Genomic DNA, 16,038 nt, shown 5'->3' on the forward strand with positions numbered 1-16,038 from the left:
TTTGTGCAGCTTTATTCATCGTGGTTTTCTACATAATTATTTTAATAGTTTAACAAATTTATTTTCAGATCTGCATCTAGCTAAATTTTCAAATTTAAGCAAACTTATTCTTCCCATGTAATTATGTTGGTTTATCTAAATAATTATATTAAACGTTTAAGCTGATTGTTAAAATGTTAAAATTTTTGTAGCATTATCATTAATCTGAGCGATCCAACACAATTATTTTTATGGTCCAGCGTAATTATTTTTAGCTGTTTCTTCTTTATGTACTTCAGCAAAATCCGTTTTTTCCTTGATTCCGTTTTATTACTGCATTAACGAAAACGACTTCAATAAGACGAGTTGTGAGACGAGACAAAATGTCTCCAGTAAGTACGATATTCAGACGATTCAATTAACGAGTCGAAAATTCAGGATTAAGAGCTGGTTTACCGGGAAGGCGTGTAAACAGAGTTGTAAATTTTTCTTCTACTGGGAGCGTTTAATTGAATCTTGGAAAGAGATAGTCGTATGACTAGCCATTAAAACTGCTACGTGGATAGCATGTTTTCGAGCTCAGAAAAACTTCGGAATCGATTGTGCCAAATGTTCAATTATGCTAAGAAAGCATAGATGAATTATCGATTTAATTACGGATTTAATAGAGGGCAGAAAAAGGAACAGTGTACCCGATAACTATTCGAATAATTAAGCCAATATCAAATTACGTAATGTGATTTAGTTATCAAATATATTTACATTCACTTTGCGTATATTTACATGCATTTCACACTATAACCACATAATGCAATCTAACATTATATGTTATAGTATCAAGTGATATTAAAATATATATTACTATTCTAATTGTATTTATAATTAAACATAGTTACAATTGCATCGTTGGATTATGTATGGAATGGTACAGAAATTTTCTGCTATACACACACACACACACACACACACACACACACACACAGCAGCAGCAGCAGGAGACCGTAAAATTTAAAATACGTTATTAATCGAACGGAATATGAGGTTTAGGTTAATTATTACATATTAATACTTTTTATTACAAATTATATTATTGAATTCTGCGAATATAGAGCGAGAGCGCAGAATTCCTTTCTAAACGTCGCATTTGTTTCAAAGTCATAAAAGAGAATGTTTTTCCGCGATTGCGACGAGCGGTTTCGATCGGCCATTTACGAAATTCGTGTAAACCGCAATTCTTGTCACTTTTGAATGCGACGACCGCCCGTGAGATTGTGTTGCATTTGATATTTTACCACGAATTTTATGGATGACCGACTTCACGTTTATATTTTGAATTTTTGGACAATTCAAAAGCCAAATACTGGCATGGACAATCAGTGTGTGTACCAATCTTTCGGCCTTTATCACGGTACGCAGTGACAGAACAAATAAAAGGATTGAATCGTTATTCTATTTGTCCGTTGGAATATGCTTCGCTTGTTATAGTTGAGAATAGATTGCTTACAGTGTATATACAAAGTAAAAGTATTCGTATTCTCAGAGTAATTGCTTTTAACAGTTAATTATTGGACGTCTCTTCGAACGCGAAATGATTTATTATTTGAGTCTCCTTACGTTTTCCTTGCTGCTCTGTTGCTCTGATAAATTGAGAAATTTATAATTAGAATAAATATTAGGAGCAAACCAGGTCAAAAACACAGAAAAATATCATTCTATTGCTAGGAAAAGTACTGAATTTAATTTTTTCTTTTTTAATAAATACCGGCTATTAACAAAGAATACTTTCTCTTAATAATAATCTTAAAACACTTATTACTAGAAAAACACATTGCTATGTACTTAAAACAAAGAATTAATTGTCTTTTGAAGAATATTGTAAAATTGATCGAAGAAGCGATTTTATATAATAAACAAATCGAATTTTTAAATTTTAACAATCTTGATTGAAGTATTGAACTCTTACTAGGATTCAGAACATGTTTTGAATAAATTTGATGCTAGTAATGGATTTATGATTTGCGGATATACGAATTTTTGAAATGCTTGAAATAAGTAATTATTACTTGCGTGCAGTATGTATTTTTCTGTGTGCAGAGGCAATAAAATCGCTACGATAATGGACGTAAATAATTTCAAGACGTGAGGTTAAAAACAAACAAAAAATGTAATTTAAAGACAGACAAGAAATGAACAAATGAAACGTTATAATAACAAGACATTTATCGACCGGTCTGAAGTAGACCAGTTTGAAGTAGAAATATTGTTCCCAGTTATTAACGGAGATTTCACACGTACAATTCATGTAGGTACTTCCTTTAAATCCTCCCATTTTTTATCACCTTGGAAATCTTTCTTATTATTAAATTTTAAATTTTGATTTCTTTCTTTTAAAGATAAAACTATTAGCATTACTTTATTAAAAAAATGTAACGAATACGTTTTTTTATTTGAAGTTCAGTATTCAGTTTCTCGCAAGCTATAATTCGTATGAAATATAATACTTGTTAGAACGTTACGTGTGTTGGAAAAATGATACCGGACTTTAATCTCTACATTCTGCTAGTGGTGCAATATCAGCAAAATATCGGGGACAGGCGACGATTTTTCGTAAACATTTCAAATATTTTTCAAAAATTCAACCTGCGGTTTCTCTTTAAAATATGATACTTCGCATTGCAAATAAAAATATCGGAAGGAAAGAGAAGAGAGAGAGAGAGAGAGAGAGAGAGAGAGAGAGAGAGAGAGAAAGAGAGAGAGAAAGAGAGAGGGCAGCGTATTAAATTAATGGCGTTTGCTTCTGCTTTTTGTTGCAGGAGAGAATCCGGCTGCCATGCAACACGGAGGTACCACGGCCCCGAGGGCGACCTTTATCTTTACCGTTGTGATATCACTATCATCGCTCTTAAGGTGACCGTGATGACCCCGGTGCATTTTGGACCTGCGATCCGAATGGTGCTAATTTTCTCTTTCCCCTATGGAGACTCGTACGCTCGGAATGTCCTCTCGAAACAGGCGGAAACTTTGGGCATTAGGCCCTCCGCTCCTTTCCGCATGCACGCCGCATGAGATTGCTGCGAATCACATAGTCGGGGATATATGTAGGTGTTCTCACGCGAGAAACGCAAATACGTGTGTGTGTGTGCGGTAACGACGGAGATATCATCCGAATCCGTTTCGATCGTGGACTTAACTTTTGGACAAGTAGCTTCACTGTGAAGCACCGCGTCTCGCAGTTGCGTTGTACGGCGAGACGGCATATATCAGTTTCCACAGAACATTTCCGAGCATCTCTTGAGAAACTTGACTAATCGCTTCCAGCGGCGATCAATGCGGGATTTGCGTACAGAGGAGGACGAATAGCGTTCGCGCTCAGAAACGCACACTGTAAATTTCAGGAAGAGGGATAGAAATTTCATGTCGCTCCCTGTTTGAACTGTCGGTACTAACATGTTGACAATGCATTGTTAATGCGTATGTTATTTGCGCGTCCGTATGTTCAAACGCGGATACATTAATTAAGAAAATTCCGTTCATGTGATATGTAACGCCAGACTATCTACGGCATACGTTCGCGATTGTGCTGAAAATAATAATTAGCTAATCGATGATTCGATTGATTCCACAATCAAGACGTTCTCATTTTATAATTTTATCCTCATATTGTAAAGAATTTCAAAATATATACTGCGAGGTAAATATATTATTCTATTTCTTATTGATTTAAATGTGAATTAAATTACAAGCTGTCATCGTTTCCTTATAAATTTTAATACGTCATTTTTCGGAGGGTGTAACAACGAAAAACTGTATCGATCGAAAGAGACGAATCTTGGCGAGGGTAAATACGTTTTATAAAGTTTGCAGATTTGAAATGTATATATATACTTTTGTATATATATACCTTTTATACATGTATATATATATATATATTTGTTGAATTTATATTCTGTCTGTAAACTGTTATGTACTTTTAGAATGAGATTAATTATAAGATTTCCTGAAATGTCGAACGACACCGTCCAACAAATTTGGCACTACTTACTATTGTGAATATAAATTCGAATTATCTTTCTTTTTAACCGATCTGTGCAATTATGTAATTGCACCCTCTATGTTTGTCTGAGGGATAATAAAAATATTCTTATTTGTTGAACTGAATGTTAATAATTTGGATCATTTTTAATAGCTTTGAACTAACTGCATGTATATCTACATATCAGTATTTCTTTTAAACGAATCAAAGCGCAAAATTATTTGTAAAAAGTTAACAGATAATAATCGGCATCTACGATCAAAATTACGATCACCGTTAATAAAAAAATAACTGAAGCAAAACATCGATAGATTTTATCTACGTAGTTATTGTTGCTCGATTTTATCTGACAAATATGAAAGCAATATTTTCGAGGCTTGCAATGGCTCAAAGAAACCGGCGCCTTTGTCATGCATAAAACAACAATTGCGATACATCGTCGTTGTTCACTGGTAGTTTTCATGCTCGTGGCGCGAAAAATACGCGATGAATGTGACCGATGAGGATCTATTCATCGTGCGTCATTCGCTCGACATTGACGAACATCAAGTAAAATTTGGTAATCAAAAGATTACGTAATTATCGCGGATATAATAAACGTTATTTTACACGACCATTTTTCTTTTGCTATTATTGAGGACATTTTTATTAGCCTGCAAATCGATATGGTTGGATAATTTTGGAAAATTTTATGCTTTTACCTGCATATTTTTTTTGTTACACGTTTTTTATTTTATAATATTCTTTAAAAAATATAGGAAAGGATATACATATTCCTGTATAAAAAATTCTCTTTATATTTAAATTACTCAAATATTGGTTACAAAATAAATTTTTCGTTTACGTTTTATTTGATTTTATGTTATAACGATTTATACTTTTCGCAACTCCAGATAATAACATAATTTATCAATCACTCTAAAAATGAAAAGCGTGACAATATCATATTATTTATATTTATATTTTTTAAATAAAAATCGTGCAATCTTATATGAATATATATGAACTTTTTATTGTTGCACAAGTGGCTCTCAATCCGCGTCGTGTCGCATAAATTTATACATGTTTCAAAAATATTAAATTTATTTGTATAAAACATTACTGAAATTTAATGAAAACAATTGGAAAAAAAGTAATGCACGAGCAGATGCAAAATAAATTTTACAAATTCGAGTCGAGATCTGTAAACTGAATAGCATTTGAATTTTCGAAATTTTACAGCTCGCTCGGTATAGCGGTAAGTATACGATTCCATGAGGTATGTAATGCAGATTGCTCGGGCGGAACTGCAATGTGCAGGACGTGTGGTATTGTAAAAGCGCGACAAGTCGGACAAGGATCGATCGCGCAACAAATTACCGATCGCGCCGATGGAAAATGAACCGTTAAGCAGCCCTACCTGACAATGATGTACGGTTAGTTTGGCGTAAATCAGTAGTTTCTACTCGCGGAGACTCGCAATACTCGTTCCCTGGCTGTAATGTGATAATTTAACAGAGGCATTATTGCACGAACAGGTGCAAAATATTTCAACGAGGCGCGTGCGGCCTCGCGATCCGTTACGCTAAAGCCACATCCGCGCGTAACCAGCGCCCGCGATAAATTTAATTATTATTTCGAGCGAGAGAGGTAAAGCCCTGAAAATCCAGGACGAGTATCGAGATGCATTGAATCGTAACGACGACCAAGCGTTTTGCGGGCAAACCTCTCCATTCAGTCGCGTTTCCCTCTTCTGTCGCGGCGTTACGCCCTCGTCCTGCACTTCTTCAGTTTGTCGTCAGTCTCTTTCACCTCTCGCGCCGTTTCGCTATCTCTTTAATGGAAGTTTCAAGACTAAGTCTGTTCTATCTCCTTGTTTCTGCAGGCTGCAGAATTCAGACGGTCTTAAATCCGCGAGAGCCCAATTATGCGAATTAATGTCGAGCTCACAAACTACGACTGACAGTTTTATAACTACATCGGTGGCGCAAGAACCGTAGATTTTACACGTGAACTATTCGCTGTCGCCCGCCGACAGGCAACACGCCCGAATGTCATCAGTTTCGATTGTTTGCTTGTTCCACGTTTGCTCACGCGCGGAATTCATTTTCGAAGAATATAGGAGAAAGCTTTCAGCTGTGATATCCAGCAAACATCGTTTATTCGTAAAAAAAAATATTTAAGGCCTAAGACTTAGAGATTTAATAGATCTTTTCTAAAAACGTTTTTTTTTTTTATTCAATTTCTTAATAATCTCCTTCAATTGTTTTAATAAAACGATAATTTAACGAAATATTAATAACGAAATATTTACAGTTTATAACTGTAGTTTAAAAACTACTTTATATTTAATTTCCATCCAAGATGAGCCCCGAAGATATTGCATGTTAAAGTAATAATAGTAAAATAGGATAATGGATCACGGATATCATTTCCATATATGAAAATCATAAAATTTTTCTTGATAAACGTTATCGTTTGATGAAATCATACGTATATGTAAATATAAAAATATACATAACGAATTAAAAGAATTTATTCCGAAGTTATCGCTTACAGTCAATTATTACGCAGGTTTCATTTGTGAATAATACAATTCGTAAATTTTTGATATCGAGGTGAATTTACACGCTTATCTGCACACCTTTGCCTTTTAATGGTCTTCTATTTAGAACAGTTCTGCATTTGGCCTCGCTAATCTTCAGGAGATTATCTCTAATTAAAAGTGGCCCTCCGGAATAAGCAGTGTTTTTCGTTTTTAATATTTTCCCTTTGTTTTTCCTCGCCCGGCTAGTGTGCTGCCATTGTCCACTGTGCGACGTAATGATTATCGCTCGCGCAAAAGTCTCCGTATAATATCATACCTGGGCGTGTTGCGTATACGTCTGGTGTGCAGGAGCGCGAGATTGCGAGCGAAATAATCTACGTGTGTTCGATAATGTAATTCGAAATTAGAAGTTAAGCCGCGGGCAGCTATATAATTTCGGAACGGTGGGAAGGAACGTGCGAAAGTGTGGTGTATGTACGCCGCGTCATGCCGCGCGAATTCGCGCGCGCATGTTCTCCAATATATTCTATCATCATTAATCATATTTCATTCCCCTGCATCCATACTAATGTATCCACGATAACGGTTAAAGCAAGTCTGTAAGCACATCTGTACGTTATTGGTACTATTATATCATTATTAATGCGATTAAAGCGAACGAACCCATGATGCTCAGTCCATCAGCAAACGCAAAGAGAGAAAGAGAGTGAAAAAAATAGAAAGAATGAGAGAGAGAGAGAGAGAGAGAGAGAAATAGAAAACTCATTCAATGTCGGTATTCACTGTTCATTATTTATAAAAACTCAAACGCAGAATACAATAAAATGTATAGTATACTTAATCTTGAGTATTTACTCTCATTACCCCCTTCTTGTAACGACGATAACATTTTTCATAAGATAAAGGCGCATTGTATGCTCTGCGTCTCGGCATTTAAATAGCTAATTGGCTTGAGTCCTTTCTGCCGTACGCATTAATTCCGTCGTGAAAAATTTGATGAACTTTTATTATTTCAAATTATGTCCGGAGATTTGCGCTAGAGAAGGGAAAAAAACCGTCGGGAGAACATTACTTAGCATCCATTACGAAGAGATATCCCATTAACTCGACTCTATTGCATCCTTTATAGTCATTTTTATTCGACGAACAGAAATTGCTCGACGCAGGCCAAGATGAACTTTTTAATAATTATATTCCTGGCAAGATTACGGAAATCGATGTCATGCCCGAAAATTACGTGATTGTTTCTCGTATTTAATATTTATTCTACATTCGTGATATTTTCCTTCTGTACTTCCTCTTACCTTTAAAAAGTATAACAATTATTCCCTTCGACGTGTGTTGGTCGAGAAGACTTATTTGAGAGTTTCATGGCGGTCTGGGAAGCGACACAATGATAAACTCACTGGACGAGTCGAGCTACGATAAAAGCCGCCGGAAGAGGCTTCGCTAGAGTGTCGAGTGCTGGACGAAAAATTGAAAAAAACGAAGCGCACGAGAACTGGCAGAAAAAAGAACATCCCTCCCTCCCCTTTTCTATGCTACTCTGGGCAGACTGGGTGCGTTAAGCGTCGCGGTTTTTAAAAGCTCCCCTTTTCAGCAATACACTGCCTGGAAAAATACTAAATCAGAATGTTGGCACTGACGGTTGCTGTGTGAATGAGAGAAAAAAGGAAAAAAAAAAGAGAGAAAGACGCAAACAGAGAGAAAGAGAAAGAGACACAAAGTGCGGACAGACGTAAAGTATATTCTCGCCGTTGTTGACGTAAACGACGTGGCATAACATCGCGCATGAGTGTGTTTCGAATGGGCAAGTTATTTCGTTGCCCATAATTTCTTTTCGTGCAACCGTTGCAACGTACCTTCCTCTTTCTTTCTCTCTTTTTTTACGGAATTGTATTATGGGACGTAAGAGATCAACGCCCGGTATTTATAAATGTGCTAATAAGTTTTCCATTAAGAAATAGTTGATTTTAATGAAATTCATGACAAATATAATGAGCTAAAAATCCATTATGGAATTCTTTTGAATTATCTCTTTGCAAAAATGAAAAGGCAGCGTAATTATACGTAAAATAATCACAATTTAGAAACACGTAATACCGTTAAACACGTTTTCCCTTTGTCAACGTTCGTGTGGTGCACGGTACCCTTGATTAAGGGAAATATCACCGTACGTTGTGATGTAGGTAGATATTTCTAAAACAGTGCCGCTGAAACAAACCGCTTTATTTCGGATAGCTCTCGACTATGCTGTTGCATACTTCCTCGTGCCTCCATTGTCCTACTGCTCGCATGAGCAACGTTTCTCTTTTTGCGAGGTGGCAGAGCAGAGAAAGACATAAACCCTTTGTCATAATTTCGTACTGCGGCGGCACGTAGTGGATGCGCGACACGTGGAATCTTCTAGCGCGTACCGTTGGTGAGCTATGCATCATCTCGACACAGTCAAGTTGCGGATGCTCGAAAAAAGGACGCAGACAGCACGCTGTATGGTTACGCCCATAAAAATCACGCCACACGAACATTTTGGGTTACGATTGTTCTCTCGCTGGATATATCGCCGTAGCGATATTAATGGATTAATAGTCTTTAACCATCCGGAACTGAGGTAGGTCTATCAAATCCACTCAATTATAAACCTTTATCTCTTTGTTAAAAATATTAAATAATTCAATTTTTTTTATGTTTCATCGGCTAATTTGGATTATTTTTATTAAAATATATTTATACGAGTAATGCTGTTTTGATTCCTTGAAATTTATAGTTAATGCCTTTTAATTAAATGGATCTTACAAACCCACTATCGCAGTAATTAATCTATTATTGATTTTGACGTTAGCTCCGGAAGAAATATAATAATAATAATAATAATTAAATTTCAAGTCTAATGGAATTGCGCATGTTATTGATAAGAAAAATTACTTCTTCGTAAAACTGATGTCTTCTTTATTTCATAATCTGAACGGTTCAATTCACTTTGGAATTATCTTAAGCAATGTTACAATCAAAATTCGGTCAAAAATGTTAAGCAGTCCAGAAAGAAGTAATTTTTCTAATTAATAACTGTGCGCAACCCCTTTCGCTCTCATTAGCCTTGAAATTTATTTGTTATTATTATTATTTTAAATATAGAGAATCCGTTCTAATCATTACATTCAATAAATAGTACCTATATTTAAAAAAAAAAAAGCAATTAGAATCGTAGCTTTAAATACAGGGAATATAATTTTGTAATTTTTTAAATTTGTAATAACTCTTTATTTATTTATTTAATTTTTATTTGATTAGGTCTTATACTGCATATCTATTTTAAAAAGAGACATTTTATGTCCGCGAAATGTTAGTGAATGTAGACACGCGAAACATCAGAGAAATATCAAAAAAATATCGGGGAATCTATAAGAATTTCAAGACGAAGCGGACGAACAACTCAAGAACAATCCGTAGCTTACGTTACATCAGTACGCATCATGTACAGATACATGGTGTATGTACATACAGGGCTTACGTACAAAGCTAAATGCGTATTGGCAGTCACCACGTTGCCTTGTCGGCTTTGTGTACGTACCATTACAATGTATGTGGCTTGGCCAGGTCAACACGCCGACAGAGAACGTCCATTACTTCATCAAACCCCGGCCATCGTCGACAGATCCGTCCACCGCCAATTTGCCAACAATCGCGACACTCAGTCAGTATAAACAGTTCGGCTCTTTGACTATGGCAAGTAGGATAGCTCCCCAAGCAGAGAGTGCGTACACAATTCAACACCATGCAAGTGATTTAATTTTAGATAACGTATAATCCTCTTTCACTAATTATTTCATTCTAATATGGCAATAATTTTATGTAATTATATAAAGTGTAGCGTTGCGCATTATCGTTAATGTAATAATGAAAAAGATGGGATTTTACATACGTATAATAATGAAAAAGCGGGGTACATTGTAAAAATTTAGAGTTGATGTGTGTTACTAATTTCAATGCCAAATATTAACTATATAAATCAATACAAACAAATTAAATATCAATATAACTAATCTTAATGTCAAATCGTAGAATGGGTACACAATAGAAAACATTTTGTATTATCGGTTAAAATCAATTTTTGATAAAACTTTTATATTAAATTTTTAACAAATATGATTATATTATTTGAATTAAATTTATACTCGACATTTTTTGTGCTACAATAACATTTATGTGTAAGTGACCAAGTAACATAAAACTTACGTATCTAATATCAATTTTAAGATAAATGAATAAAATGTGTTAATTTAACATATTAATTATTAAACTAAAAAAATATGCTTACAAATTGTATGTCAGTATTACATATTATTTTTATCAATTTTTTTATATATTCCTGTATTACTTCCTAACATCTATATTTATCTTGTGTATTAAATTAGCATAATAATTTATTATGTAGATCATTTATTATGTAGATTTATTATGTAGATTTGGGACACATCAAATGTGTTTTGTAAATAATTAGATCGCATCTATTTTTGTCATATCTATTTTTTTCAGTTATTTAACACATTTTGTTTGTGTCTCAAACTGTCCACCTAAATTATATTATTGTATTAATTTAAAAGAAATATTAACATAAAAGAAATATGTTACACAAATGTTATGTAAACGTAACATAAATATAATATTATATAAAGAAATTGATACAAACATTATAATCAAATTGAGTTAAATTTGAAATCAAATTTTCCAACTGTATATCTCACAATCACATCAATAGGAGGATCCACTTATATCCGCAATCGTACATTGGATATTATTGCAGAGCTCGCTAATTCGCATCTCTCTTAGAGAAATGAGAATATAGAAAGACGATGTGGTCGCCGGCACGGACATATGGTGAACCTTTGGCTTAATTGTAGTGTTTAATCGCGCGATGTGTAGGTCCCTCGATTAATTATTTAAACCCCTTTAGGCTAACATTGAATTAATGGACGTGGCTCCGCAATGCTACCGCGGTATCGATAATTCTGTAATTCTGTGGACCCCTATTAGACGTCGCGTCGGGTCTGTGCCAGAAACATGTGCCGTAGAATATAGATAACTCGTTTGTACATCTTGTGTTTATGATTATGCCATTATTGCTGCTGCTATTGACGGCTTGTTTTCTCGGAAAACCCTCTCAGAGAAATGGAGCACAAGATTAAAGTACCTAATTAAATGGGAATTCTGAAGATTGGATTTTCTGAAAATGTTTCTCTTAAATCATCTTCAACCAGGGCGATAACACATTTTTACGATTTTTTTCTGCAATCTTTCTAAATATACTGTGATTTAAAAACAGCGATGGATATTTTCAGAGTCAACTTATCTTGCTGATGAGATCGAATCAAGATACCTAGCTTTTAAAACAGTCGCTATTGTTTGCCGATTTCCAATTTCGATTACTGTTAAAATATAGACTGTAAGACAATAATGTCAACGTTGACCAAAAACGTCAACGATTTGAGACACGATTGCAACATAAGACTTTGCAAGAGCGAAAATATTGTATGATATTAGAGAACAGTAGCATCTCTGGTGTGTCCCATATACTTCAATTATCTGTCCTTTCGCGAGCATAGTACTTAAACTTTAGAACGCTATCGATATTGAGTAATATGCTATTAATACTATAATTATAATACTATAATTATAATACTATAAATTTTAGGTATAAGAAAATAGGTCATACTTAATTAATGTAACACATTTTTTGCATACATTTATATATAATTCACATTTTTAATGACAAAACATTTATAATAATATATAGCCTAGACTTTTATAAGCACAAATAACCTACTATTATTAACTTAAAGAATAAAGTTATCATCAAATACAATTTTGAACATGAATAGAATATGAAGCTTGTAATCCAATTGTGAATGTGTGCCTTTCCTCATAACACTTGAATAAAATATAATATACAAAGAATATATATAATAATATATATAATAATGCATATAATAATATGTATAATATATACAAGGTGTCTCATAAATCGCATTTCCTTTTAAGGACGTATTCTTGAGATAATTTTGCGACGAAAATCCTAATACAAAAATGTTAAAATTACAATAATTTTTTTAATTATAAGCTAATTCTAAATGCTTATAAGTAAAACACAATTTTACTTTTATAACCTCTATTATTATTTCTGGATTCTTTTGAACATTTTAAGACAAACATCCTAACATGAAAATATCGAGGCTATAATAATTTTTGAATTACAAATTATCTTTAATTAATTATAATCAAAAATGTTATAGCCTCGACATTTTTGTATTATAATTTTCATCTTAAAATTATCTCAAGAATATGTTTTTAAGAGAAAATGCGGTAGTTATGAGACACCCTGTATAATAATATGTATATACAAAAAATAATTGCTAAAAATTAAAACCACACTTTCGTTATACTAATAGCACAGTGATGTTCAAAAAATATTAAAAATGTATGTATTGGAAATTTCGTCCGTATTTTAAACATATATTCAGAATAAAATCTTAGATATTTTTATAATGTTTTCAAAACATTCAGTATTCTGGACAAAAAGATCTATTTTAAGAATATAAATTATTTATATTCTTAACTATTAATTATTTGAACAAAAATTGGACTTATTTAAAACATTGAGCAAATTTAAGTTGGCAGATAGTCCGTTCACAATTGAATGTAATTGTAATTCTTATCTACAGATTCAATTAATTACATTTAATGCTTAGTAAGTTATCCATATACAAAATCATACGTTGAATTGCAACACTGCGAAGCGTAAATTCAACGTGAAAAAGACATTGCAGAAACATTCAATGTCCACTCAATTGCAGTGTCTTGCAAATATTCAGGAACATTGATTTAACATTTATTTAATATTATTAATATAATTTCTAGTTCCAAAAATATCGAGTACTTTGCATCATTTTTACACAAAATTAAACGAAATACTTCAAATTACATTTTATTTGTTTTATTTTTATCTTGAAATTTTTCGGTCGCTTTCAAGAAATCATTGTATTAGAATACGAGTGGAAAATGTTATAATGCCTGTGTCTTTTATTCCAGATTTTTTTATTTACAAGAAATACGGATTCTGCCGCATCCATCTGACGACGATGTCACGTACAGCTTCCGGATGTGCGATTTTGAAGAGTTTCTTTTAACAAATGCAATCACACAGTTAACTTGTTACCAACTTGGGTTTTACATTAGTAATATTTGTATTTCTATTATTATATTACATTATAAAAAAATATTAAAAAGTATATTAACAAATAAATTTCCTGGCATTAAAGCACATTTATTGAAAAAAAAAGAAGAATTTCATATTATACTATCATTATGTAGTAATAATATATATAAATAATGTATAATATATATTTTATAGTGCACAATTTTTTATTATAAAATAAAAAGTCATTTCATAACTGTTTTACAACGAGAATATTTAAGGGTATAAATATACAAGATAGATTTTTAAAACATCCAAATGTAAATATATTTTACATGTCGAATAACATATGTTTTTAAAAACATATTCATATTAAGCTCATAAATGTTTGTACTAAATAAAAACAAAATTTTGACGTCCAATGGATGTGCTGTCTGAGTAATACTGATCACTAGAATATCTAAACTGACATACAAAAAATAGAATTTTTAAAAGCTTATTTCCGCTTGTCCTAGCTTTCAAAATGGCAGATTGGACTTCCTGGTGGCAATTGAAGGCATAACTTGGCGCTCAATGACCTCGCTCATTTGTATGTAAAATTTATATATCGAGAGCGTTATGGAATTAAATACTGTAAACTATTATCGAATTAATTGTGAAACGGAGCAGTATTTTCATCTGCATTAATAGGATTATTTCTGATTCCTATAAATTTATATTAGAGTCAACTTTTAACTCTTTGAGGACTGGAGTTTTCTAACAAAGAAACTTAAGAAAACCTGTTTTTTTAAGTTTTAGTGCTGCTAAATTTAATTCTAGCCTCAAAATTCTAACATTCAAATAAAAAAAAATAAAATAAAATAAACTGATTATATTAGTTGAAACTTAGTAAAACTCAATTTAGGAGATTTTATAGATATTATTGAGCTTGAATGTAGTCTGAAAATGTCAAACTTCAAAAGGATAGTAACCTCCAATAAAGGAGGAATTAGTGTCACAGGGTTTGTAATCAGAGTTTGAAAATCAGTTTGGAAATCAGTATTAAGCTTGCATAGGAATGAAGATCTTCAAATAAAGCGAAGCTAGAAACTTGATAAGCGGTTCTTTAAAATAAAAAATTCCTTAAAGCTGAGTTTTCTATAATAGTTAGATTATTTTTTTATTCTATCATATTAGATCAATCATTTTGAACTTTTTTTTTCTTTTTGATCTCACATTTGAATAAAACATTATCAAAAATTACTCTATAGATTAAGATTCATAAAAATCGAGCAAGCAGTATACAAAATAAAAGGGTGAAATCCCAAATGAGGGCCTGTAATCCCAAATGGGTAATCTCGTCAGTTCACAAAAAGTTAAAAATCGTGCGTGTGTTACTGTTCAAACATTGCACCGGAGAATATCAAGTAATCAAGGGACAAAGCACTATCATGATTTCCTCGCGGTGTCGGAGATGCAGCGAGTCGAGGCGAGTCGAATTTAGCTGAGCTAGCCAATCGTTCTCCTTCCATTTGCAAATTAAATGGTCACGTTCTTGATTTCAATTCTACGGGAGACGATTCCCCCGAGTTTCCAATGTAACTTGTCTTAAACTCAGCGACCAGACGTTTAATCTTAATCGATCTATCCGCCTTATCGCCCAGCCGATGTATATCAACATTTTTCCATTTCCACCTCTGACATCTCCATCGACCTTCCCACTTTCGTCTATCTCGTTCATCCCCGCTGTCCTTCCTTCTTTTATTCGCGTTTCTTTTCTATTTTACCATCCCTCCCCCCTCCTCCCCACCCCTCCTTATTTCAGTCGTCGATTTCTTTTTGCAGGTCCATTTCACCCCGGTTTTCTGTTTACTTTCCCACAGCTTTGGCTCTAGTGCGATTTCTTATAGATTCCACAACTACTCCCTTTCGAAAGCGGGGATCCCTTTAGCCACTTCAGTCTTATCTTAATGGCTTGCCTCGGCAATCGAAAGTTTAGTTATTATCACAGTCGTTGTCGCCCCGCTTCGCCAACTATACGGTGGATTGCGCGGAAGCGTTTTAGGTGTTAGATAGCGACCGTGGAAATTATCAGGTTGACACGTACGCATGGCTACGGGCAAAGACGAACTCGGTTTTTGCGGCTAGAACTTTACGGTCGGATGATATCGCCGAGAAGTCAGATCACTTGAAATAAGAAAATGTAAGATCGTTTTAATTTTTGCATGAAAAGACCAGTTTTGCTGGTAGCATCTAAAAATTTAACTAAATGTGTAGAGCTGAAAATAATTTTGTTGGATTATTAAAATAATTACGTAGATATATATA

At 33.4% G+C, this 16,038-nt stretch overlaps 1 protein-coding gene across 1 annotated transcript in view; it reads left to right on the forward strand.

Annotated features, from left to right (window-relative positions):
- LOC108751810 (immunoglobulin superfamily member 10) overlaps window positions 1-3,731 on the forward strand; it is a 184,364-nt gene extending 180,633 nt beyond the window's left edge. Inside the window, exon 8 of the mRNA XM_018492226.1 lies at window positions 2,793-3,731. Within this exon, the coding sequence (XP_018347728.1) occupies window positions 2,793-2,890 (98 nt within the window). The 3' untranslated portion in view covers window positions 2,891-3,731. The remainder of the gene's footprint in view (window positions 1-2,792) is intronic.
- The last annotated feature ends 12,307 nt before the right edge of the window (window positions 3,732-16,038 follow it).

The sequence above is a fragment of the Trachymyrmex septentrionalis genome, unplaced genomic scaffold, assembly GCF_001594115.1.
Source record: "Trachymyrmex septentrionalis isolate Tsep2-gDNA-1 unplaced genomic scaffold, Tsep1.0 scaffold52, whole genome shotgun sequence".
NCBI classification, from domain to species: Eukaryota; Metazoa; Arthropoda; class Insecta; order Hymenoptera; family Formicidae; genus Trachymyrmex; species Trachymyrmex septentrionalis.